At 35.9% G+C, this 26832-nt stretch overlaps 2 protein-coding genes across 2 annotated transcripts in view; one reads left to right on the forward strand and one right to left on the reverse strand.

The window, feature by feature from the left end:
* Positions 1-6447: 6447 nt before the first annotated feature.
* LOC146533108 (putative cytochrome P450 49a1) lies at positions 6448-18860 on the forward strand. Its single transcript, XM_085195847.1, has 13 exons — positions 6448-6634; positions 9965-10082; positions 10377-10550; positions 14246-14411; positions 14643-14732; positions 15113-15229; positions 15639-15715; positions 15859-16054; positions 16218-16365; positions 16834-16997; positions 17074-17152; positions 17380-17580; positions 18512-18860. The coding sequence occupies exons 2-13, from the start codon at positions 9977-9979 to the stop codon at positions 18617-18619; spliced, it is 1626 nt and encodes a 541-aa protein (XP_085051973.1). The 5' UTR covers positions 6448-6634; positions 9965-9976; the 3' UTR covers positions 18620-18860.
* A 93-nt stretch (positions 18861-18953) lies between these two features.
* Positions 18954-26832, reverse strand: part of LOC146533109 (uncharacterized) — a 43665-nt gene continuing 35786 nt past the window's right edge. Inside the window, exons 8-9 of the mRNA XM_085196673.1 lie at positions 19783-26695; positions 18954-19705 (exon numbers count right to left, since the gene is read on the reverse strand). Of these exons, the coding sequence (XP_085052799.1) occupies positions 19470-19705; positions 19783-26695 (7149 nt within the window). The 3' untranslated portion in view covers positions 18954-19469. The remainder of the gene's footprint in view (positions 19706-19782; positions 26696-26832) is intronic.

The raw sequence follows: 26832 nt of genomic DNA on the forward strand, positions 1-26832 counted from the left end.
TGTACAAATATATTTTACTTTGTTTTCAATCACTGTACAAAAAACAAAGTAAGAATACAAAATTTCCGTTAATCAGTTTAAATTTCAATTAAAGGATGAAAAAAAAATACAAATTATAGATTAAATTTATAAAAACGTTATTTATGACAGGCCAAATTCATTAAGTTCCAAACATTCCAGTCAATTTGGCTAATAGCTAAAAGTAAACTATGGTAAAAAAATAAAAAATGCACAGAACTGAACTTAAATAGAACATTTGGATATGACCAATTTAAATCAAATTTCAAAAGTTCTATGGATCTTATGTGTGCTAATAAAGTCAACATATAACATTAACATTGATTCTAAAAGATTTGATCTTAGACCCTGGAACTTCTAAACAATCGTTATGTTATCTATACTAGCTTATATTATTTCGTTTTTATTATAATGATTAAGAAATATATTATTATCACAATAATTCTATTTAAAACCAAAACATTATAAGAAAGAATAAAATTAAACACGAGATAAGAACATAAAAATTCAATTAAATTAAATCAGCTTCACGCTGTATCCCGCACATAGCAGGGTAGGCAGAAAGAACCTAGTATAAACGCACTCCGTTCCCCACTTTCCGCCGTATTCTGCAGGCATTGCATTTTGAGTGGCGGAAATCAACGCTCTTTGCCTCGAAACCAGAGCGAAATGAAAAATCCTCGAGTAGTAATCGAACTCACAACCATCGCGTTACAGTCGTATCCTTGTGCCACAGATAAGAACATGAATAATTATAATTACTAAAGTTTAGCAACATCCTAGCTCGAGCTGTATATCTTAAACATCAGTAAGAATTTACTCTAACGCAACATCCGCTACGTGCTATATGATTATTTATACGAACGAAATATAAATTACATATTAGAAGTGTTTTATTGTCGGTTTGCACATCATATAATTAGGATTCTGTATATACTACCAAAGTAACTCAAGGCCCAAAAGTAAGTGATTGGAAACGACGGTTCTTTGTTCGATTCCAACTTGGAGAACTAAATTATTATTTTTTAATATTTTCACAATATTTTTCATAATATTTTCACAATATTTTCACTATACAAAACGCAGTGCTTTGAAAAAAATCGAAAAAGTAGTGTCTTAGTAGTAAGTTCCCCTTGCTTACCCCGCTTTATGCGGGCTAGCATGAAGCTGAAACAAAGACTGTTAAATTAGACTATTCCATGACGTTTTAAATAATATTTTTATATTACACTGTTTTAGGTATTAAAAAGTGATGTCCTTGCAATATCCTTATTACTTTATTGAATTAAATAAGTATCTTTAAAGTAAATAAAAGTAGTAGTATTACATCATGATACCCATTTACATATTTCGTATATGAAGACGCAACTTATGTAGACTTTGGCGTTTTCACACGCACGTCGCGCACCCACTAATAATGTTTGGTTTTTACAAATATTTGGTCAAAGATTAAATAACATTATCCATCTTATTTGTAAAGCACATTTTTTTAAAAAAATTTAAAGATTTCAATATTGTTTGTTTTAACGAAAGACCGTCTTGGCACGATAGCACAGCGTCTGACCTTAAAAACGGTTGTTGTGGGTTCAATCCCAACTCTCTGGCGATTCTTGGTAGACGAAGCTCGGCGTTGAACTTTGCCATTAAAATTACCTTTAATTTTATAATAATTTCGAAAGTTGGTGCTTTCTATTTTCATTGGATATTTTCATACATAGCCAATGAGACACCTTAAATACATAGAATACTTAGGCATATATAAATATATAAATTAAGATTTAAAAATATTTTTTAAAGTGTACTACATAGTATAATACCATAACTACTATTCCGTAGGAATTTCCTTCCACGCATCACCGAACAGTGCAATGGCCTACCCGCGGCAGTGTTTCCAGGTCGGTACGATATGGGTACCTTCAAAAAGCGTGTCTATCTCCACCTCAAAGGCCGGCAACACACCAGTAGCTCCTCTGGTGCTGCACGGGGTCGTGGGCGGCGGCGATCGTCATCAAGTGACCCGAACGCTCGTTTGCCTTGTCCTTTTTCCATAAAAAAAATACACAATGTATCTTTACAGGTAAAGTTAAGTAAAAATTAAAACAAAAATAGTAACGTTCCCTAATTTTACCTTACGTTATTTAATAAATGCTTTAGCTTACATATTATTGTAAAAAAAAAAACTATCGTTTAGCGTAACATTCACACTTCTCTTTGCATACAATAAATATTAACTGAAAAAGAAATGGAAAGTGTGTTTATGTATCACATGTAACTGGTTTTCTGATGGTCTAGTAATATTTGAACTTGAGTTAACGTATGAAAGTAAAAGGGCCTATCCCTTTTACTTACTACCTTTTACTTGGGTTATATAGCTAGTTTCTAAATAGATACATTTGTACGTATTGTTATAAACGTGCACGATTTTTTCACATACTATTTCTATGGATGGCTTAAATAAAATTACTACTATAGTATATAAATAATAAATATACTAGTGACTATAACACGGCAGATTGTGAGTTCGATTCCCAGTCGAGGAAATATTTAATATTTTCATTTCCTCGCTCTGGTAACGAGGCAAAGCACGGCGTTGCAATTCGCCGCCACATGAAATATTTTAATAGTAGAAGAGAATGATGTGGTCGTAACACTGGATATCTCAATTGATGTGCGGGATAAAGCGAGAACCGCGAAAGCTTAGATTTTATAAGTTTTCTTTATTAGATTTTCTTTATTATTCTTCGAGGCCAGTCGTGGCGCAGATCACAAAGCGCAACTGCTTGTGGGTTCGATTCCCACTTGAGGAGAATAATATTTGTTTAAGTTTATATTTCTATTTCTTTAGATTAGTTAACAAAAAATCCTAAAACGAACAAAACTAATACCGGAAAACAGAATGTCCTCCAACTATTATACAATGTGAGTAACACTTGTATGTTAAAAGGAAATTTACTCAAGCCACTTCACTAAAATATAATAATTATGTTAATATAAAACAAAGCATCTAGGTCATTTTTTATATTTAAACTTGGTTACTTAGGTATCTATATATATTTAACTACCAAGGTCTTTAATAAAGAAAAAAAAATCAGCTTCACGCTGTATCCCGCACACAGCATGGTACGCAGAGGGAACCTAGTGATAAGACACTCCGTTCCCCACCTGCCGAATTCTGAAGGCATTTCGTGTTGAATGGCAGAATTCAACTCCACGCTTTGCCTCGACACCAGAGAGAAGAAATGGAAATATAAACGTAAATAAATATTTTACTTCCTCGAGTGAGGCTGGAACCCACAGCCATTGCGTTACAGTCACACCCTTGTGCCGCTGCGCTACGGCGGCCTCGCTTTATATACTTTGTTTAGTTTATTTTTAATGCAATAAAAAACATTTTTTTTTTCATATCCTTGCTCTGGTGAAGCCCGTCGTTGAGCGTCGCCACTCAACACGTGTATTGACACTAGGGTAGGGCCAGTATTTATAAGCCACTAAACTTTTGAATTGTTTGGCAATAAGATGATAGTTGTCCGTCTTTATATCATTTTATAAATATTTCTCAATGTTCTACGAGTTCGTGACCTGCAGCATCGTATAAAATATTGTTATATTATGTTTATAGCCATTTTATAACTTTTGCTTAGAATGTCTATGCGAATCAAATTGAATTTTATGTACTTGATATATTAGAATTTACACATGAATAAATGTATTTAATCAATTGCTTATTTTATTGAAAACAATGATTTCTTCACAATGGAGAAGTTACGACAACGTTTTTTTTAGCTTCATGCTGCATCCTGCATGTAACAAGGTAGGCCGCCCAAAATTCGAGACATAGCTTACTGAGTGGCGGTATTCAACGCCGCAGTATATCTTATTACCAGAGATACAATATCCCAGGCATTATCGTTATTATATTGCGGGAATCGAACCCACAACCGACAAAAACATATAAATTTTACTTATTTACACAAGATTTCCACAAATAGATTAAAATGGCAAAAACACAAGCAGATGGGATAAAATTATAGTAAATTATAAGGTATGTTCCACGTACGCTGACTTTAATAGCAGTATGTAGGTAATATAACATTTTCTAATGTGGGCTTGGATTAGAAGACTAGTTGGGCTTGGTTCAGTTGAGTGAAATCTGCAGCAAAGTTGTTTCTTATCTTAAGTTGCCTCAAGTACTAGAACGCGGCTTTCCAATATATTTTTTTTCCATTTTTGTCATTGTATAATGTAAAATGGTATTGGAAGACTTACGGTTCAACTATGGTAACATTCGGTGGAGTGAGACCTACCCCCAATTTACTTGTAAATTCAATATCGAGGTTTTCTCAATATTAGAATTTTTTTTTTGGCTTAATTTGGATAAGAGATGCGTGGTCAGCAATATTAGAGAGATTGGTGGGGAGAACCATACTTGTATGATATGAACGGAGGCCCAAGAAATATTGTACAAATCTATACAATAAGAGAATTAAGTGATTAATCAATATGATTTTACCTTATAAAACCGCTTTAAAAAAAGAGGACTACAATTGACATTACTATACTTAACCACGAAATCAAAAGGCCTAAAATCCTAGATAAAAACGAATACTTGTAAAAGTACTGCACTGAATAACTGATGGGCGCTCTAAAGAAAAGTTCATGCTGTTGTATTATATGTAAATGAAATAATTAAAAAAAATATAATATTTTAAATGTAAAGGAAATTAATAAAAATTAAAATAATTATAATATTTTTTAAAAAAAGTGTTAATTACTCATCTAAATAAATACTATAAAACAAAATCGCTCCGCCGCTATTTTTTTCCTTTTACCCTACAATATAACGAAAGTTACGAATTATTTATAATGCAATTCTCCTATTGTATATAACTCCTATTAAGTTTTTTCTTCGTGAGTTCTCCGTACAAAATGTCACAAGCGAAGTGAATAGTGCTGAGCTGGCACGTTCGGAACACCATAATCAAAGAACAGAAGAAGAAGTAAGTGTAAATATAGCTTTATACTAGATCTCAAACTCAAATACGAGTAACTGGTGGCTTCAAAGATTTAATTAACGAATACTATATATTCAGAATTCAGACCACATCTGTTCTATTTATGTTTAAGTTAAATAAATCTTCGTCACGCGTGCCCGTGTCAAGTAAAAGTTTTACAATTGTACATCTCGTGCTAAGTACAATGTAGGTACTTACGTATTTGACGATTGTTTTTTTTTAGGTTTTTATTTTTTACCATAAAACTGAATAAAAAGAATTTATGTGAATTTATTATTAAAAGTAATTTTTTTAAAAAAATATTTTTTTAATTATGTAAAAAAGTTTTGTGCGAGTGTTTTTTTTGTAATTTATATAGTAGCAATTTGAAATAAACAATATTGTGTATCAGAAAGCATTGTCCTAAATATAAAAAAAAACAAACATTGTTGTCATTTAAAGTTTTCATCACTACAGCGAGCGAACTGAAGTTTATACTTAAAAAAAAAACATTTCTAAGAATATTATGACAAAGAAAATATATATTTTAGAACGTGAAAGTAATAACGATACTCCAAACAATAAAAATTATATAAATTTTATAATAACAACGTAATATTAAGTGAAAAGTGTAAAATTTACTTCCTTAATTGATTATCAACACTTATTTAGCTGTTCAAATGATTATTACAAACACTTTCGTTTCCACTCGTACCATGTAACGAATGCTGAAACGTAAGACTGTGTTCCTATTCAGTATTATTTACAAAGGTAAGGCTGTAGGACGCTGAGCGTATCAAATTATAGTGTGGGGGCTTGTATCCAACGTCTAACACGTTTAATATTTTTTTTTGTTATAAATTATTAAATTAATAAAAAAATTATAGATGTTTAGTTTTTTGACTAAGCAAAAAATTGCAATTATTATAGACTACCTATACCTATACCTATCAAAGTCCAAAGTCCAAGTCTATTTTAAAAACCTATCAAAGTTTGTAAAATAGATTTTTTATATTTAGTATTTTTTGTATTCATTATTCCTATACCTATATAAAAATTGTTGAAATATAAAATTTGTTCAAGATAAATAATTTCTTAATAATCTTCCGATATTGTAATTTTTGTTACTTACTAAAGTTAGTTAGTTAGTTACAAGTGTAACTAACCTAGTTTCTTGATTGTTTTTTAAATTTAAATGATATTTTTAAAGGCTTGCCAAAAGTTTTAAAAGTAGTCAATTAATACATATCATGGGTATCAACTTGGATATATGTGCATGAAATGGATCTTTTGGTTAAATCCTAGCCACAAAGTACTTTCAAAAATTTTACTTGTATAAAATATTTTAGTAAAAAAAACCATTTCTTTCAAATCAACGAGATCAAAATATCGTAACAGAGCAATGGACACACGTCAAGAAAGCCAAACCGCGGTTGATATGGAAAGCGCTCGCCGTCAGTCCGTCCGTGGCATGCGATATACTAACACAATACCATTTTTATTTCCTTCTTCTATCTACGTACAAAATAAAGTTAATTGGTTATTACTAAATAAACTACCTACTAAGTGTAGTGCGTGTGCTGTATTCATAGAAATAATTATTGTTTATATTTATTTGGTTAAAAGTGAGTATTAAGTTCGATTTTAATTATAATATCTGTTATATATATTTTTTATTTATATGTAAATATATGATATGTTTACAAATTTAATTAATTTGTATAAAAGAGTTTGGGCTTTTTTATTTGAAGTAGAAGATACTTTATTTTATTATTATGTTCGAAATATATCCATGTTTTTTTATTATCCACAAGGGATTCATTGTCCAATAGATTTTTTGTATCCCACTTTTATACCTGAGCTCTCTCTCTATCTTTTTTTTATCTCTATCTGTACCTGCACACTGTTATTTTTTATATACAATACATAAATAAACATTAAATATATACTATTACACGTTACACGTTATATTAAAATATTTTTTTATTATAATCATTTAATTTTAATTATATTTACAAAAAAACATCTGTCAGTTCAAAATTGATTTTAAGGAAATACTCGTAGTATTCCCTTATATTAAATAAATATTTTATTGACTAAATTACGATATTACGAATAGGGCCACTCATGGCCCAGGTGCACAACATGCTGTGGGTTTCATACTCCCTCGAGGAAATGTAATTTTAAACATTTTCATTTCTGGTCTCGAGGCAAAGGCGGGGCCTTGAGTTCTGCTACTCAACGCACAATGGCCTCCAGAATTCTGCGGAAAGTGGGTGCAGAAGTGTCAACACTGAATTCCCAGGTGCAGGTTTCCCATGTGCGAAGCGTGTGAAGCTGAAATGAATATAAAATATAAAAAGTTTAAATAATTCATGATATAAAAAGTCAGCTGCGTGCCAGCTTAATCTTTAAAGCCTTTCCAATATTTATATAATTTAAAAAGTAATATGTTTTTTAAAAATTTCGTCAAGGACATTAAGTAATCACCCAATACGGCCGTATTGGATTTATCTATACAAATATAATAACAATCGTGTAATATTTATGTCAATATTGTCTCTACATATATGCATATAAATGAAATATTGAAGTGCCTATATGTGATTTTATAATTACCGAACGAAGAACACGTATACGCACAAGTGCATGTATATTTACGATAGTAAGGTACGAAGAGCCTTTTTTTTCTGTCTGTTTGTCTAATCATTTGTCCGGGCTAATCTCCAGGAAATACATTTTTATGGGACTAACAGTGAAAGTCAGGTGGGATTATAGATATATGGGCTTACTTCTTATCCCGGAATATCCTTCCCACAGGAACTTACGCAGGAAAAGTGAGGCTTGTGGTGCACCTTGTGGTACCTATCATCTACTTAGAAAGATATTAACTAAGAATTTTTTTAATACACTATTTTTTGGAAACAAAATCAAATTAAATCCTAAAAGGTTTAATTTAAGTAATTATTAAATAATTTATTTATTTAAATAATACTAATAATCCAAGCGGGCGAAGCCACGCGGGGCCACTAGTTGTGAAATAAACGCAATGAAAAATTATTTGCTAATTAAATGTTTTAGTTCAACTTTAAAGATGTCGAAATAGGGCTATACCTTTTACATATTTAACCGGTTCTCAGTACTAAAGTAGCGGAATAGGCACTCCTTTCTTATTTATGAAAGTAAATTTAGCCCTCTATGTGTAGGTACATTACAAGGTTATTACAGTTATTTTAAATTTAATTTATTGATTTTGTAAATATTGATATATGATAAATTGATTTTAATTTTTAAAAAAATTAAGTCTTGCATCGTTTAAATCTAATGTTTATAAAATGTCAGTGGTTAATATACTAAAATATGGTAACGTTATATAGCAAAAGGATTTCAAAAGAGCGAAATTCGTGGTGATTCAGAGAAAGCCTTATGATAATAGCATATTTTTTATTTTTTCTTTTACCAGTGCAAACGCATTTAGAAATAAGAGTATGTTTTTATTTTTTTTATGTACGTAGAACACATCAAAGCGATATACAATTACATATAGTATACAGAACTACTTTCTTTCCAGTAGAATTGTTTCGAACGGAAGAAGGAACTGTAGATATTTTGTTTTGTTTAATGGCTCAGAAAAGATATTGATTTTGCTTGTTTTCTTTAATTTAATATTAATATATAACAGTATTATTAATTCAGTAAGAAACGGAAGCGGAACGGAATTCTATGATATAAGTAATAAGCAAACCATAGCTGAGCTTGTTGACCATGGCCATATCTCCTACAAAGTTAACAAAAGTGATGATTATATATTGCTGAGGTCAATTGATTTAAATTTAAAAGTAATGTTAAGGTTACCGAAAAGCTACCGCTCTAACGTAGTATTTAAAGCAACACTTTAAAAATAAAATTCGAGGTTATATTAATCGTTTATTAAAATTTAATTCAGGTCAAGATATGAATCTTGCGTTTGTCTAATATAACAATCTACCCAATCTGTTTTAATTATTTAATTCGATATGAATAAATCATATTCAATTTTCAGTTTTGCATAAAACGCACTGATTGATAAGTTATAATTGATAAATAATTAAAAACTTAACTTAAATGTATAATGGTGAAGGGAATTTGAACCGCCATATTACATTTTATAAACCTGATTCATATTTATTTTTGTTCTCATTTTCAACAAATTCAACTTTTATTATATACACATTGAGTGGCGGAACTTAACGTTGCGCCTTGACCTGGTACCAGAGCCAAGAAATGAAAATATTAATAATTATCCATTAATTCATTACCTCGAGTGGGAATCAAACTCACAACCGTTTGCAGAAACTCATTGTTCCTCTGCATCATCATGGACACGTGCAGTGCTGTCCTCTAAGATATTCGATGTTTACTGTTTATGGCTATGTGTGTCACAGGATGTCGCGATTACTATCGTGTGAACATGTGAGAATATTCTTGCAGTATTTATTATACAGCCTACGTCTATAAACATTCATTTATATGCTTGTAGGTATATAGTTGAATTTAACTATAAATATTCGTTGTACTATTTTATATTTTAATTTTGAAAATTCGATATTAGGTTTTATAATAATTGCCATGGGGTTTAATTTGTTTATTTGTTTTAATTTTTTTTTAAGTTTTAATTTTATTTAATTGGTGGGGTTGTGAGCCCGATTAACTCTCTGGAAAATCATTATATTTAAATGTCTTACTACATGTTTTTAATGTAGAGCGAATGTGAAGAACATACTTTGCATACCTTTCCCCTATATATGTATATAACTTGTGTAACTCAAAAATAAAATATTAAGAATTAAGATTGAAGGTATATAAATTTTAAAATCTGACAAACACAGAACACTTCTGTATATTTCAACACCTTACGGATTTTCCTAAAATTAAAACTTCTATTCATATAATATATTTTTTTCTTTTTTTTGTAGTACATCTATAAAATGAGAAATCACGTCGCTGTTGTAAGATGGCCGTTTCGAAGACTGTGCGAGCGTAGTTTTGCCACTTCTGCTAGCGTGAACCAAGCAACTGTGGGATCAGATCTAGGTAGGTATCTAGATATATTTCAATAGGTAATTAGGTTAAATATCATTTATTATAAAAATATATTTAAAAATATCGGTGGCTAGGGCTCCAGAGAGAGAAACCTCCTCACAATATGCGCCATCATCGCCATTGATCCAACAGATATAACCTCTTACGCTGTTGTTCGAGGCTTTTCATCGAGATCACGCACAACAATCGCTTTCACATTGCCACTACGTCACGGTGGCCACAAGATTTTTTAAAATCTATTATTATCTTAGAAAAAACATTTCCCTTGTCTTTTTATCCCTGAAGGTCATCTATCACGGCCTCAATCGTGCCCAGTGAAGAATCATCGTGCCAGGTCTACACATGCTGTAGCATCGGTGTTTGAAACTCTATCGCCATCAGTAAAGCCTTGGGACGAGGTTCCAGGTCCCAAGCCTTTGCCACTACTAGGAAATACTTGGCGATTCATTCCATATATTGGTAAGAATTTACAATATCGAATATTAAATTTATATGATTTTATCATGCATGGCATTGTTAGAACTCTACCAAATTAAAATGGTAAATGACACACGGAAAGCACCAGATTTCAATTAAATAAAGAATCATCAAAATCTGTCCACCCAGTAAGCTGAGGTAACAAATGTAAAAAAAAACCAGTCGAATTGAGAACCTCCTCATTTTACAGAAGTCGGTAAGAAAAGGCCAATAATGCTATTTTTAAATTATTAAAAGTATGTATATGTTTTAACTTTTTAAAGTGTATATATGTTTTAACTTTTTAAAGTGTATATATGTTTTAACTTTTTCTAAAACTTGTTTAAAAAATCGAGTCAACAATTAATATAATAATGATAAAAAATGGAACAATAGCAACTATACCACACCAAGTTAGTCGTTTCATTTGGATTTCAGGCACTTAGAATATATCATATCTCGTATAGGAATAAATTAATTCTTAGCAACATCCTTTTAACCACGAGGACGAAAACGCAATTAAAAGCTTTTATTTCAATTTTTAAGTTATTTCAAGATTTTCTAAGAGTTTTTAATGAAGATGTAAAGACTCATAATATAATGTTGTAATAAACCTGAGAACCATTACCTGAGAACATGTTTTATATTTGTATAACTACAGAGTAATTGTTTGCAAATTTTATTGCTCGGTAGTAAATTATCTGTGGTTTTCTCAATATGTTGGAAATAGATAAAGAATGGTGATTTTTTAGCTTTACGCTGTGTACAGCACAGAGCAGGGTAGGCAGAGGGAACCTGGGAACCTAATGATAAGCCATGTTGCTCACTTTCCGCCGAATTTTAGAGGTATTGCGTTCTGAGAGACCAGAGTGAGGATTATTTCTTCTCCTCTATAGTAAATACTTCATTTTCTCGAGTGGGAATGGAACCCTAAATTCATTATATTTTTACTTTCATGTTAGGTTAGCAGAAAGCTGCAGTTATAGTCGCATAAAAAATAGATATACAATATATGTTAAATATAATCATAAGCTCGTCTTCATAAAATTTTATTTCTTCTTTCAGTATATTATATGCAAGATTGATAATAATGTTCACATAAAATTAGCCTTGTCCTTAATGACTGTAGGTTTTTGGCCATTAAATGGTTACAAAATTTAATAATTTATTAGACATAACCAAGAATCATCTTAATAGATTTTTTTAGCTTTACGCTGTATTCCTGTATTCCATACAGCAGGGTATCTGCATAATGTTAAGACATTCTGTTCCCATTAAGACACTTCCGTTCCCCAATTTACGCCGGAACGCGCGGAATTCAACTATTTCAAACATTTCCCCCAAAAAAAGCAGTGGATTTATGATAATTTAATAATCTTTATCTTTAAAATATGTATTACGTTGTTCAAAATTAACATTTTTTTTTCACAAAAAAGTAGACTTGTACGTAATGTTTAAAAACCGCATCTGTGGCCCTATTAACTGGTTTGATAATGTGATGCTGTTGACATACTGTTGAAAGATTTTCTTTAAGAAGTAGTATATAGTAAAGTAGTTTAGACATCGGTTTATACATAATTTAATATATAAAATTTTTAATATATTCCTTGTTCTGGTAACGAATTCCGCCTCTCAACATGTAATGCCTCCAAAATTAACATTAGGTTCCCAAGTTCCCTCTGCTTACTCATTTTTTACCCGGAATTCGAACAGACAATCATTCCTCGTGCTCAGCAAGATCAGCCAACTTTAACACGGTGACATCAATATTTGCTAATCCTTATAAATTATGAAATAACTATCGACTGCACAATTTGTATTAGTTAACAAGCAGTAGAACCATAGTGGGTGTCACATCTAATTATGTTAATTCGAAGCCGTAACAAAAACTAGTAGGGCCCACGCCCATGCTCAGGAATTTTAGAAATTGTTACAATAATTATTTTTTTTTTATATTTGTTTATATTTGTTTATATTTATTTATATATTTAATTCTGGAATCTTTGCGTGTTGAGTGGCAGAACTCAACGCCACTCTTTGCCTCACTCAGATACATGATATTTTAAAATCACCAATAGGTTTTCCACTATTATTATTTATGAGTGTTATAATAAAATGACTCTGGTAACTTTAAATAATGACCTGCAAATGAGGTATAGTTAAAACACTTAATTACTGATATTAAAACGATTTCATTACCTTGGTAACATTACACAATAAAGGGGATTTGCTCAATAGAAGTATTATACTATACTAGCCGACCTAGGCGGCTTCGCCCGCTTCAACTACGAATATTTATTAAATATATTTGTGAAATTATTTTCAGCTTAAGGCGTGAATTCTAAGAAATTATTAAAGATTTTTCCATACCATCTTTCAACCCTTATTTCATTCAGGGTTAAAATTTTTCAAAATTTCATTTCTCTCATTTCTCTCATCAGCGGTTATGGCTGTGCGTGCGTCTTAGTCAGTGGGAACGTCGCCTTTTATATATGTAGATTCTCATTACTGTCCTAAATAAGGAAGATATACATGTTCCACCACTCAGCACGCAATACCTCCAGAATTCGGCGGGTTACAGCGTGAAACTGCTTTTTTTTATTCCATACAATTCCCATACACTCCCAAATTGCAATTTAATAGCTCTACATTGTTACAGTTAATGATGCGCACGCGCTTGCCGCAATTCCTTAATGTTCTTTGTACCTCGCATACAAATCGTTGCCAAACTTTCATACTAATGATGGGCGGTTACGAAATAAGGGAATTAGGACAAGGTTCGTGTTAAGTGCCGTGACGTGTTGGACAGTTGATAGAGAGTTTTCTTAAATAAGTTTTCTATAATAATTTCTTAATAATAAATTGTGGCAAGGAAATCCGTCATATTATAAAGATTACCTATATAATATATTTTTAAAAATAAAATCGGACTTTCCCATCGAGGGTTCCGCTTCAAATTCAGGATGGTTTTATTGATTGTAGGTATGAGGTCTTTAAGGAAAAAAAGTTAAATGCTCTAAGAAATGTTTTCTGTAATTTTGTTGTATTCATCTGACAAATCGATGGGCGATTCCAATTCGCACTTGATCGGTGTTCTTATATTATTTTTCATTATATAGGAATAACGAGTAAAAAATTGTAAGGTAGGTAAATGTACTTCCTATTTTATGTAATGCGAGTAACGGTTGAGAGCGTGCAATACACCTACCTCGTGAAATGTACTAGCAATTACTATTATTAATTAACAATTAGCTATTTTATTGTTATACTTATCGTGAAACGGAAACTTACATAATGAAAAAAATATAAGCAAAATAAAGAATCGAAAGTGACCGTCAACAGAAGATGTAATAGTAGATATCCTCGTATCACCGAAGAACATTTGTTTATTTATTTATGTTATTACATAAAATAAAGAACCACCAAAATAAAATAAATAGGAATTTTCAATATATAAAATTGTTTGAAAGTCGAATTCCAATACGAGCAATTTCATTATATGTTTATATTTATTAACATTTGTGCCAGTACTTTATTAAAACTTGATTTGGTGCAAAGAAGTTCGATCATCTAAATGTAAATATCAAAGGGATCCTTTGTACGGTGGAATTTGTTGCCTATAAAGCCTTGTTTAATTAAATTATTACAATTATATTTATTACGACAATATAAATAGGTCTATATAATTGTTGTTACAGGCGGATATTCAGTAGAAAATATAGATAAAATATGCGTATCACTGAGAAAACAATATGGCAAGTGTGTCAAAATGGCAGGTCTTCTGGGAAGACCGGATATGTTGTTCGTGTTCGATGCCAGCGAAGTTGAGAGGGTCTTCCGAGGAGAGGACAGTGCTCCTCATAGGTAATGAAAGCTTATAATATGAGAATTGCGATCGATTGAAAATCAATAAATAATGGCCAAGTTTCATATTAATGATTGCTTACTTTAGTGGTCAAGTCTAGCCATATTTGTACTTCGTATAGATTTGTGGCACAATTCAGTCTAGTAAGAAAAATCTATATTTGCATTAGTAAAGTACAAGTTTATCTTAATTTAAGAAGTTTAACAAATATATATTTTTTATATTTACAGACCATCAATGCCATCTTTGAATTACTATAAGCATACACTAAGGAAAGATTTTTTTGGTGCAGAGGAGAACTGTGCTGGGGTGATAGCAGTGTAAGTATAGATATTATATATTTATTATAGAAAATTGTTGTAAAAAATATATCAAATAAAACTGTTTTATTTAGCTTGACTTGGTTATGTCGTGTGAATTTATATTAAATTAACTTATTTTTTTTTATTTAAAAATTAAATATAAATACGTAAGATTCGAAGAGCTGAAGATCGAGCTCAGTGGCGTGCCATTGGAGAGGCCTATGTCCAGCAGTGGACGAGGACAGGCTGATGATGATGATGATGATGACGTAAGATTCGAATGGAGGTTTTTCAATTTTTTTTTCATCTTGGTATGACATACGAAGATGAAAAAAAAATCACATAAAACATTATATAGAATACAAAACTAAAATTTTATAATTATCATACATTTACAGCCATGGCGATTCATGGGCGGCGTTCAGAACAAAAGTATCTCGAGTAGCGCTCAGTACTGGCGCTGCAGCACAATACACAGACCAAGTAGGGGAAGTGGCAGAGGCATTCATTAATAGGTAAATCGTAATAAGATATCTGCTATTTACGAGTATATTTATGTCATTCCATTCTTCATTTTCAGCTCTAGACTAGATATGGTTAGAAAAAATGCTTAATTTATACATAGACATTACTAGAATTTAAACCTTTAAAGATTACTTTACCTGCAGCCTCTTCTATTTTAATTATTTCTTAGTTTTAGTTAAGTAACTTAAGTTAACCATTAATCTGTGGAGAATAAAGGTTATTTTAATTTACTCTTCATGAGGCTCAAGAATATTGACCATATCTAGTCTCATGAAAGAAATGAAAATTAGTTTTACCTTTTTGTATGAGTTAGCAACTGTAGCTGTATTTTTATGTTAAGGCAACATTTTTTTTCATTTAGAGAAAAGTGCTTAATTCGTTATCTTTCGCTGATTACAGGATACGAAAAATCAGAAATCTACAATCTGAAACTCCCCATGATTTTTTGAATGAAGTTCACAAATGGTCTTTAGAATGTGAGTGTGGTTTATATTTACAATAATTAATACCGCATAATTAGGCGTTTAGTTCCGCCACTGCCTCTGCCAGAAAATGGAAAACGATATAACGATTTTACAAATAAAAATATATATTATACAAATTTAATATTATATTACAGCTTTAGGATTGATAGCTTTAGACACAAGATTGGGATGTTTCGATTCACGCGAAGGATCAGAAAGCCAACGCCTTATTGATGCTGTGCATACATTTTTCCTGTGCGTTGGTGAATTGGAACTCAGAGCCCCGTGGTGGAGGATATACCCTACTGCTATGTTTAAAAAATATGTAGCCGCATTAGACACTATATTAAGGTCGGTATAAGCTTAACAAATCTCTCTCTTTTCTCTTTTATTTTTATAAAAAAATAAATGGAGATATACATTTAAATAAATATTTAATTTCCTTCTCTTTGCTTACCCTGAGGGATAAAGCGGAAAGCTAAAAAAAATTATAATCTTTAACATTTTCTTAAAGTATCACATCAACCCATGTAGAAAAGGCTTTACAAGAATGCCAAGCACGCGGCAGTAGCAAATCTCTTTTGCAAGACCTGGTGACGGCTGCAGGTCCTAGGGTGGCTGCTATTGCGGCTCTCGATATGTTCCTCGTGGGAATTGATACGGTATTTAAATTGATTATATTTTTATTAACGTTTTAAGGCATGTGGTATAAATATGTTCAGATAAAGTGGCATTGTAATGAACTGCTCATCTATTTGACGTGTATGGTTTTTCTTAAATATTTTATTGCAAGATTTAGTCCTCTTCCTCCTGGCATTAATCCCCATATTGCAAGATTTAGTATTGATAATAAATTATAAAATCGGTAATTTTTGTCTGAACCCAAAATGTTATAATTTACCTATATAGATTCAAACAAGAATATTTTAGTTATGTTTTATCGCACTTATTATGCTGCCAATTTAGCTAAGAATGCGTTCTGAGTGGTGATGCTTGTCTGCCAGAGTGAGAAAAATAAAATAATTCATTTTCCACTAAGTGAGAATCGAATCCAGAACCATCAGTACTATAATAAACATAATAAATGATATGTTATTAAGAGAAGATTAGTAATTTTGAAACAATTTCAGACATCAAATGCAGTAGCATCTACTTTATATCAGCTATCGCTAAGGCCAGAAGTTCAAGAACGTTTATATGATGAAATATCTAACGTTTTAAAGGGAGAATCACTAAGCCCTGGAGATATTAACCAAATGCCATACTTAAAAGCATGTGTCAAAGAAGTTCTTAGGTAATTAAAGTTCTCAATGTATTGGACCAACAGGTAAAAAATAGCTGAAGAATAATATGTTTTTCCTTGTTTTTAGATTGTATCCAGTTGTAATTGGTAACGGCCGCCAGCTCTCCAAAGATACCGTTATATGTGGCTATAATATTCCTAAAGGAGTAAGTATTTTTAGTACTGAAAAAGGAACGTGGACAACGGAAGTGTCTAAATGGGAAACGGTGTGTCTTAACAACTTTGCCCAGGTTCCCTATTGAGTGGTGGAAGATCACTTCGTTATTATGTGTAAAATTGTACAAAAATTCGAAAGCTAAAAGTATTTTTCTAAGCTCCACTAGAATGAAAAAAAAAACTTAAAATTTTATATTACATCGTTATATTTTTCCAGACGCAAGTAATATTCCAACATTACGTAATGGGTAATAGTGAGGAATACTTCACGAACGCATCGGAGTTCCGCCCTGAACGTTGGCTGAACCGATCGATGTACAAGCACCATCCTTTCGCTTCTCTACCTTTTGGTTTTGGCAAACGAATGTGCCTTGGACGTAGATTTGCTGAACTTGAAATTCATGTCATGATTTGCAAGGTGATGTTATTTTTTTGTTATAATTCTTTTTTTCTTTCTTAGTATCACGCTGTATCCCGCATACAGCAATGTACAGAGAACATAGTGTTAGGACATTCCGTTCCCATTTTTTGCCGTTTCTGGAGGCATTGCGTGTTGAAATGGCAGAACTCATTGCCTCGACACCAGAACGAAGAAAATTAAAATATTAAATATTTCATTTTCTCGAGTGGGAATCGAATCCACAATTTACAATTACAATTTGTGCCGTGAGGATATATCGAAAGAATATAAAACACTACATTCACCATATTCTACTTATTTTTAATTTTTGTTTATCAACTTTTTAACTAATTAAATAATTATGTAAACTATGTATATTTTATATATTTTAAAAATATCGAGTAAAACTGGCGGAAATCATAACCAGGTGAGACGCCTTATTAAATATGGGAGCAATTACATATACTCGTAAGTGATTGCAGTTTATTCTTTAAGCGCAATGCGACAGTGTGTTACACTGGGCGTTGTGGGTTTAATATGGTTGTGAATTCAAAACCCATCCGAGAGAATATTCTGCTTCCCTGCGGTGTTGTGTTCCGTCACTTAAACGTGTCTTGACTTCAGGTGGATTGTAAAAGAACCTAGTATTAACAGAGTATGTTAATACTAGGTTCTTTTACGATGCTTTATGGGCATTTTATATTTTATTTATTATTATTTGACATGTATTATGCATTAAAAAAATAGATATTAAAAATTATACCCATTGTCCCTTTTTTTAAATATTTTACTGAGGAAACTTTAACTTTAATTAGTTTTTATTATTTCCATATGATTAATTGAGCAAGAAAAAATGTAGGTAAATTACAAGCAATATCTCTAAAATAAGTGATCAAGTTATTGGTTAATTTTTGAAAAGGTAATTTTTTTTTTTTTTTCTTGTTTGTAGATGGTACAGGCTTTCAAAATGGAGTATCACCACGAACTACTGGAATATCATATTCATCCGATGTACACACCGCAAGGCCCTATACGTATTAAATTGATTGATCGATAAATAAATAAATAAAATAAAATAAAAATTGTATCATTTTGATTAAAACACCAAACACTATGTTTAACTGTGTTTATATTATATGTACATAATATGCCTATGGCTAGTATTTGTATTAATTAAACGAACAAAAGCCAATTTTTATGTATAATATTTTATAAAAGGTATATTATTATACTTAAATTTTATATATAAACTAAGTAACTATTGTTTTTATATTTTATTAAAAACTTTATAATTCAAATCTGTTTTTTATTCAACGTCTTTCTATATTATAATACCTGTATGGTATCTTTTTCAAAATATTGGGTTAAAAATAAATACATATAAACACATATTTACATTCATAGAATGTTTTACTTATATTCATGCAATAAGCAATCCTACTAACATTACTTTTTAGGCTTCTTTCGTTCTGCATTGTGACAACTTCATAATAACTGGTTAACATACAAAATGTTTCACACAATACAGAAGGCAAGTTCAGCACTGTCATACAAAAGGAATAAACTTAACTAAACACGGATGGCCACAATATAATATTGGTAAATATGTACAAATATCACATATTAATATAGTAAAATATATAAAGTATTTATCTTTTATATATTTTGACTAGGAATATAGGTAATACAAATAAACAGCTGATATCGCTGACTAAAACAGCATTCTTATGGCACTATAACAGAACCATACGGACATTAATAATCCCAGTTTTAGTTTAATCTTTACAAGGCAGTGAGTTATTTTTATCATTTAAAGTTGAATTAGTCATTCATTATTAGTACAAATATACATTATTATAAAATATAAAATATTATAAGCAAAGAGTTTTATCACACATCAATTTAGTCTAACAAGGATGAGTATTTACATTAGCTTCAGCATTACGTCTTAACTTAAGGTTTCGCGTGCGTTTGTAAGCCATCAAAGTTACTGCGATAACTAAAACGACAAACATAATTGATCCCATTATAGCAACGTATTCAAATCCTCCGTATTTTACGTCATCGGTAACGTTTTCCAGGAAATCTTTCAAATCTCTCGTTTTCCTTGATCGCGGCTGGGTGCGAGAGAACTCAAAATTATCTGAAATATTAAAAAAAAATTATAAGATTATGCTGCAGATTAAAATAACTTATATCATCTTAAAATATATTTCTTACCTATTTCTGGAAGTGAATCATCGTAATAATCAACGTTTTTATCAGCTAGCCTATTTACACGGTTAGATTTTATTTCATTTTCTGAAGGGAATGGTGGCAAGTATGTTGCTGGTGGATTTGTGCTACTTGGAGCAAATGGTTGAGGGCATTTAGGATCTTTAGAACCAGGATAACATGAGCTCGGTGTTGAGGTTGGTTGATTCTTAGTAGGCCTAGGACAACGGGGATCGTTGCTGCCAGGATAACAGCGTGGAGCATTAGGTGTCGTAGGTTTAGGACAACGAGGATCGTTGCTACCAGGATAACAGCGTGGAGCTTCTGGTGTCGTAGGCTTGGGACAACGGGGATCGTTGCTGCCAGGATAACAGCGTGGAGCTTCTGGTGTCGTAGGCTTGGGACAACGGGGATCGTTACTGCCAGGAATACAGCGTGGAGTTTCTGGTGTCGTAGGCTTGGGACAGCGGGGATCGTTGCTGCCAGGATAACAGCGTGGAGCTTCTGGTGTCGTAGGCTTTGGACAACGAGGATCGTTGCTACCAGGATAGCAGCGTGGAGTTTCAGGTGTAGTAGGTTTGGGACAGCGAGGATCGTTGCTGCCAGGATAGCAGCGTGGAGCTTCAGGTGTTGTAGGTTTGGGACAACGGAGATCGTTGCTACCAGGATAACAGCGTGGAGCTTCTGGTGTAGTAGGCTTGGGACAACGGGGATCGTTGCTGCCAGGATAACAGCGTGGAGCTTCTGGTGTCGTAGGCTTGGGACAGCGAGGATCTATGCTACCAGGGAAACAATTTGGAGGTGCTAGTGAAGTGGGTTTGGGACATCTTGGATCGATGCTTCCTGGGAAACATTTTGGTTCAGAAGTAGTTGGAGGTAAATATGTAGGAGGATTTAATGTTGTTGGTCTTGGAGGTTGAGGGCAATTTGGATCTGGTGATCCTGGATAACATATTGGTTTAGAAGGTGTTGTTGGTCTCGGACAACGTAGATCAGAGCTACCAGGATAACATTGCGGAACTTCCGGTGTAGTGGGTTTTGGACATCTTGGATCGTTGCTACCTGGATAGCATCTAGGTGGGGCGGGTGTTGTGGGCTTAGGACAGCGAGGATCTGTGCTGCCAGGGAAACAATTTGGTGGTGCCGGTGTAGTGGGTTTTGGACATCTTGGATCGCTACTTCCTGGATAACACCGAGGTTGAGCAGGCGTTGTAGGTTTAGGACAACGAGGATCTGTATTGCCGGGGTAACAATTTGGTGGTGCTGGTGTAGTGGGCTTTGGACATCTTGAGTCACTACTTCCTGGGAAACATTTTGGTTCAGAAGTAGTAGGAGGTAAATATGTTGGAGGATTTAATGTTGTTGGTCTTGGAGGTTGAGGGCAATTTGGATCTGGGGATCCTGGATAACATACAGGTTTTGAAGGTGTTGTTGGTCTTGGACAACGTAGATCAGAGCTACCAGGATAACATTTTGGAACCTCTGGTGTAGTAGGTCTTGGACATCTTGGATCACTACTACCTGGGTAACATTTGGGTTGAGCGAGCGTGGTTGGCTTGGGACAGCGAGGATCTGTACTTCCGGGGAAACAGTTAGGTTGTGCAGGTGTTGTTGGTTTTGGACATCTTGGGTCGCTACTACCTGGATAACATCTAGGCGGGGCAGGCGTTGTGGGCTTTGGACAACGGGGATCATTGCTACCAGGGAAACAATTTGGTGGTGCAGGTGTAGTGGGTTTTGGACATCTAGGGTCCTTACTACCTGGATAGCATCTAGGTGGGGCGGGTGTTGTGGGCTTGGGGCAGCGAGGATCTGTATTTCCAGAGAAACAATTTGGTGGTGCAGGCGTTGTAGGTTGTGGGCATCTTGGATCGCTACTTCCTGGATAACACCTAGGCTGAGCGGGCGTTGTAGGTTTAGGACAACGAGGATCTATATTACCAGGGAAACAATTTGGTGGTGCCTGTGTAGTGGGTTTTGGACATCTTGGATCGCTACTTCCTGGATAACACCGAGGTTGAGCAGGCGTTGTAGGTTTAGGACAACGAGGATCTGAATTGCCGGGGAAACAATTTGGTGGTGCTGGTGTAGTGGGCTTTGGACATCTTGGGTCACTACTTCCTGGGAAACATTTTGGTTCAGAAGTAGTAGGGGGTAAATATGTTGGAGGATTTAATGTTGTTGGTCTTGGAAGTTGAGGGCAATTTGGATCTGGGGATCCTGGATAACATACAGGTTTTGAAGGTGTTGTTGGTCTTGGACAACGTAGATCAGAGCTACCAGGATAACATTTTGGACCCTCCGGTGTAGTGGGTCTTGGACATCTTGGATCGGTACTACCTGGATAACATCTAGGTGGGGCGGGCGTTGTTGGCTTAGGACAGCGGGGATCAGTGCTACCGGGGAAACAATTTGGTGGTGCAGGTGTTGTGGGTTTTGGGCATCTTGGGTCGTTACTGCCAGGATAGCATCTAGGTGGGGCGGGTGTAGTGGGCTTAGGACAACGAGGATCTATGCTACCGGGGAAACAATTTGGTGGTGCAGGTGTAGTGGGTTTTGGACATCTTGGATCGCTACTTCCTGGATAACACCGAGGTTGAGCAGGCGTTGTAGGTTTAGGACAACGAGGATCTGTATTGCCGGGGAAACAATTTGGTAGTGCTGGTGTAGTGGGCTTTGGACATCTTGGGTCACTACTTCCTGGGAAACATTTTGGTTCAGAAGTAGTAGGGGGTAAATATGTTGGAGGATTTAATGTTGTTGGTCTTGGAGGTTGAGGGCAATTTGGATCTGGGGTTCCTGGATAACATACAGGTTTTGAAGGTGTTGTTGGCCTTGGGCAACGTAGATCAGAGCTACCAGGATAACATTTTGGACCCTCCGGTGTAGTGGGTCTTGGACATCTAGGATCGGTACTACCTGGATAACATCTAGGTGGGGTTGGCGTTGTAGGCTTAGGACAGCGGGGATCAGTGCTACCGGGGAAACAATTTGGTGGTGCAGGTGTAGTGGGTTTTGGACATCTTGGATCGTTGCTACCTGGATAGCATCTAGGTGGGGCAGGTGTTGTGGGCTTAGGACAACGGGGATCAGTGCTACCGGGGAAACAATTTGGTGGTGCAGGTGTTGTGGGCTTAGGACAACGGGGATCAGTGCTACCGGGGAAACAATTTGGTGGTGCAGGTGTTGTGGGTTTTGGGCATCTTGCGTCGTTACTGCCTGGATAGCATCTAGGTGGGGCGGGTGTAGTAGGCTTAGGACAGCGAGGATCTATGCTACCGGGGAAACAATTTGGTGTAGTGGGTTTTGGACATCTTGGGTCGTTACTACCTGGATAGCATCTAGGTGGGGCGGGTGTTGTGGGCTTGGGGCAGCGAGGATCTGTACTTCCAGAGAAACAATTTGGTGGTGCAGGCGTTGTAGGTTGTGGGCATCTTGGATCGCTACTTCCTGGATAACATCTAGGTTGAGCGGGCGTTGTAGGTTTAGGACAGCGAGGATCTTTATTACCAGGGAAACAATTTGGTGGTGCCGGTGTAGTGGGTTTTGGACATCTGGGATCGCTACTTCCTGGATAACACCGAGGTTGAGAAGGCGTTGTAGGTTTAGGACAACGAGGATCTGTATTGCCGGGGAAACAATTTGGTGGTGCTGGTGTAGTGGGCTTTGGACATCTTGGGTCACTACTTCCTGGGAAACATTTTGGTTCAGAAGTAGTAGGGGGTAAATATGTTGGAGGATTTAATGTTGTTGGTCTTGGAGGTTGAGGGCAATTTGGATCTGGGGATCCTGGATAACACACAGGTTTTGAAGGTGTTGTTGGCCTTGGGCAACGTAGATCAGAGCTACCAGGATAACATTTTGGACCCTCCGGTGTAGTGGGTCTTGGACATCTTGGATCAGTACTACCTGGATAACATCTAGGTGGGGCGGGCGTTGTTGGCTTAGGACAGCGGGGATCAGTGCTACCGGGGAAACAATTTGGTGGTGCAGGTGTTGTGGGCTTAGGACAACGGGGATCAGTGCTACCGGGGAAACAATTTGGTGGTGCAGGTGTTGTGGGCTTAGGACAACGGGAATCAGTGCTACCGGGGAAACAATTTGGTGGTGCAGGTGTTGTGGGCTTAGGACAACGGGGATCAGTGCTACCGGGGAAACAATTTGGTGGTGCAGGTGTTGTGGGCTTAGGACAACGGGGATCAGTGCTACCGGGGAAACAATTTGGTAGTGCAGGTGTTGTGGGTTTTGGGCATCTTGGGTCGTTACTGCCTGGATAGCATCTAGGTGGGGCGGGTGTAGTGGGCTTAGGACAGCGAGGATCTATACTTCCAGAATAACAATTTGGTGGTGCAGTTGTAGGTTGTGGGCATTTTGGATCGCTACTTCCTGGATAACACCTAGGCTGAGCGGGCGTTGTAGGTTTAGGACAACGAGGATCTATATTACCAGGGAAACAATTTGGTGGTGCCGGTGTAGTGGGTTTTGGACATCTTGGATCGCTACTTCCTGGATAACACCGAGGTTGGGCAGGCGTTGTAGGTTTAGGACAACGAGGATCTGTATTGCCGGGGAAACAATTTGGTGGTGCTGGTGTAGAGGGCTTTGGACATCTTGGGTCACTACTGCCTGGGAAACATTTTGGTTCAGAAGTAGTAGGGGGTAAATATGTTGGAGGATTTAATGTTGTTGGTCTTGGAGGTTGAGGGCAATTTGGATCTGGGGATCCTGGATAACACACAGGTTTTGAAGGTGTTGTTGGCCTTGGGCAACGTAGATCAGAGCTACCAGGATAACATTTTGGACCCTCCGGTGTAGTGGGTCTTGGACATCTTGGATCGGTACTACCTGGATAACATCTAGGTGGGGCGGGCGTTGTTGGCTTAGGACAGCGGGGATCAGTGCTACCGGGGAAACAATTTGGTGGTGCAGGTGTTGTGGGCTTAGGACAACGGGGATCAGTGCTACCGGGGAAACAATTTGGTGGTGCAGGTGTTGTGGGCTTAGGACAACGGGAATCAGTGCTACCGGGGAAACAATTTGGTGGTGCAGGTGTTGTGGGCTTAGGACAACGGGGATCAGTGCTACCGGGGAAACAATTTGGTGGTGCAGGTGTTGTGGGTTTAGGACAACGGGGATCAGTGCTACCGGGGAAACAATTTGGTGGTGCAGGTGTTGTGGGTTTTGGGCATCTTGGGTCGTTACTGCCTGGATAGCATCTAGGTGGGGCGGGTGTAGTGGGCTTAGGACAGCGAGGATCTATACTTCCAGAATAACAATTTGGTGGTGCAGGCGTTGTAGGTTGTGGGCATTTTGGATCGCTACTTCCTGGATAACACCTAGGCTGAGCGGGCGTTGTAGGTTTAGGACAACGAGGATCTATATTACCAGGGAAACAATTTGGTGGTGCCGGTGTAGTGGGTTTTGGACATCTTGGATCGCTACTTCCTGGATAACACCGAGGTTGAGCCGGCGTTGTAGGTTTAGGACAACGAGGATCTGTATTGCCGGTGAAACAATTTGGTGGTGCTGGTGTAGAGGGCTTTGGACATCTTGGGTCACTACTTCCTGGGAAACATTTTGGTTCAGAAGTAGTAGGGGGTAAATATGTTGGAGGATTTAATGTTGTTGGTCTTGGAGGTTGAGGGCAATTTGGATTTGGGGATCCTGGATAACATACAGGTTTTGAAGGAGTTGTTGGCCTTGGGCAACGAAGATCAGAGCTACCAGGATAACATTTTGGACTCTCCGGTGTAGTGGGTCTTGGACATCTTGGATCGGTACTACCTGGATAACATCTAGGTGGGGCGGGCGTTGTTGGCTTAGGACAACGGGGATCAGTGCTACCGGGGAAACAATTTGGTGGTGCAGGTGTAGTGGGTTTTGGACATCTTGGATCGTTGCTACCTGGATAGCATCTAGGTGGGGCAGGTGTTGTGGGCTTAGGACAACGGGGATCAGTACTACCGGGGAAACAATTTGGTGGTGCAGGCGTTGTAGGTTGTGGGCATCTTGGATCGCTACTTCCTGGGTAACACCTTGGCTGAGCGGGCGTTGTAGGTTTAGGACAGCGAGGATCTGTATTACCAGGGAAACAATTTGGTGGTGCCGGTGTAGTGGGTTTTGGACATCTGGGATCGCTACTTCCTGGATAACACCGAGGTTGGGCAGGCGTTGTAGGTTTAGGACAACGAGGATCTGTATTGCCGGGGAAACAATTTAGTGGTGCTGGAGTAGTGGGCTTTGGACATCTTGGGTCACTAGTTCCTGGGAAACATTTTGGTTCAGAAGTAGTAGGAGGTAAATATGTTGGAGGATTTAATGTTGTTGGAGTTTGAGGGCAATTTGGATCTGGGGATCCTGGATAACATATAGGTTTCGAAGGTGTTGTTGGTCTTGGACAACGGAGATCAGAGCTACCAGGATAACATTTCGGAACCTCCGGTGTAGTGGGTTTTGGACATCTTGGATCGCTACTACCTGGATAACATCTAGGTTGGGCGGACGTTGTGGGATTAGGGCAGCGGGGATCTATGCTACCGGGAAAACAATTTGGTGGCGCAGGAGTTGATACTTTTGGACAACGAGGATCAGTACTTCCATCAAAACAGTTTGGCTGTGTTGAAGTTGGCGTCGGACATCTTGGGTCATCACTACCTGGATAGCATCTTGGAGCGGATGGAGTCGTCAGTTTTGGGCAACGTGGGTCTGGGCTACCTGGATAACAACTAAATGGTCCCAATGTTGTAGAAGGCAGACAACGTGGATCACTGCTACCTGGAAAGCACTTAACGGAACTTGAAGTCGTTACTTTGGGGCAGCGAGGATCTAAAGAACCTGGTTCACATGCTTTTGGTGGTCTTTTTGTAGATATTTCTTTAATAATTCCTGTGCAATCTGCGTCACAACTGCTCGTACACAACTAAAAATTAAGAAAACACATAGTTTTATAACAATGCAATACTTGATAAATACATGATATTATTTATATACATATTTTTTACTTTCAACACTTTTTTGTTTACAATAAAAATATTTTTTTTAAGAATTCGATTCATT

The sequence above is a fragment of the Heliconius melpomene genome, chromosome 13 (assembly GCF_056956725.1).
Source record: "Heliconius melpomene rosina isolate 202511_hmr_F chromosome 13, ASM5695672v1, whole genome shotgun sequence".
Classification (NCBI taxonomy): Eukaryota; Metazoa; Arthropoda; class Insecta; order Lepidoptera; family Nymphalidae; genus Heliconius; species Heliconius melpomene.

What these genes read in the sequence shown, in the direction of transcription:
- LOC146533108 (XM_085195847.1), top strand. Translation starts at nt 9,977, where the DNA reads ATGAGAAATCACGTCGCTGTTGTAAGATGGCCGTTTCGAAGACTGTGC. An exon ending in AACTGTGGGATCAGATCTAG is followed by an intron (nt 10,083 to 10,376) that starts GTAGGTATCTAG and finishes TTATCCCTGAAG; the next exon opens with GTCATCTATCACGGCCTCAA. An exon ending in GCTATAATATTCCTAAAGGA is followed by an intron (nt 17,153 to 17,379) that starts GTAAGTATTTTT and finishes ATATTTTTCCAG; the next exon opens with ACGCAAGTAATATTCCAACA.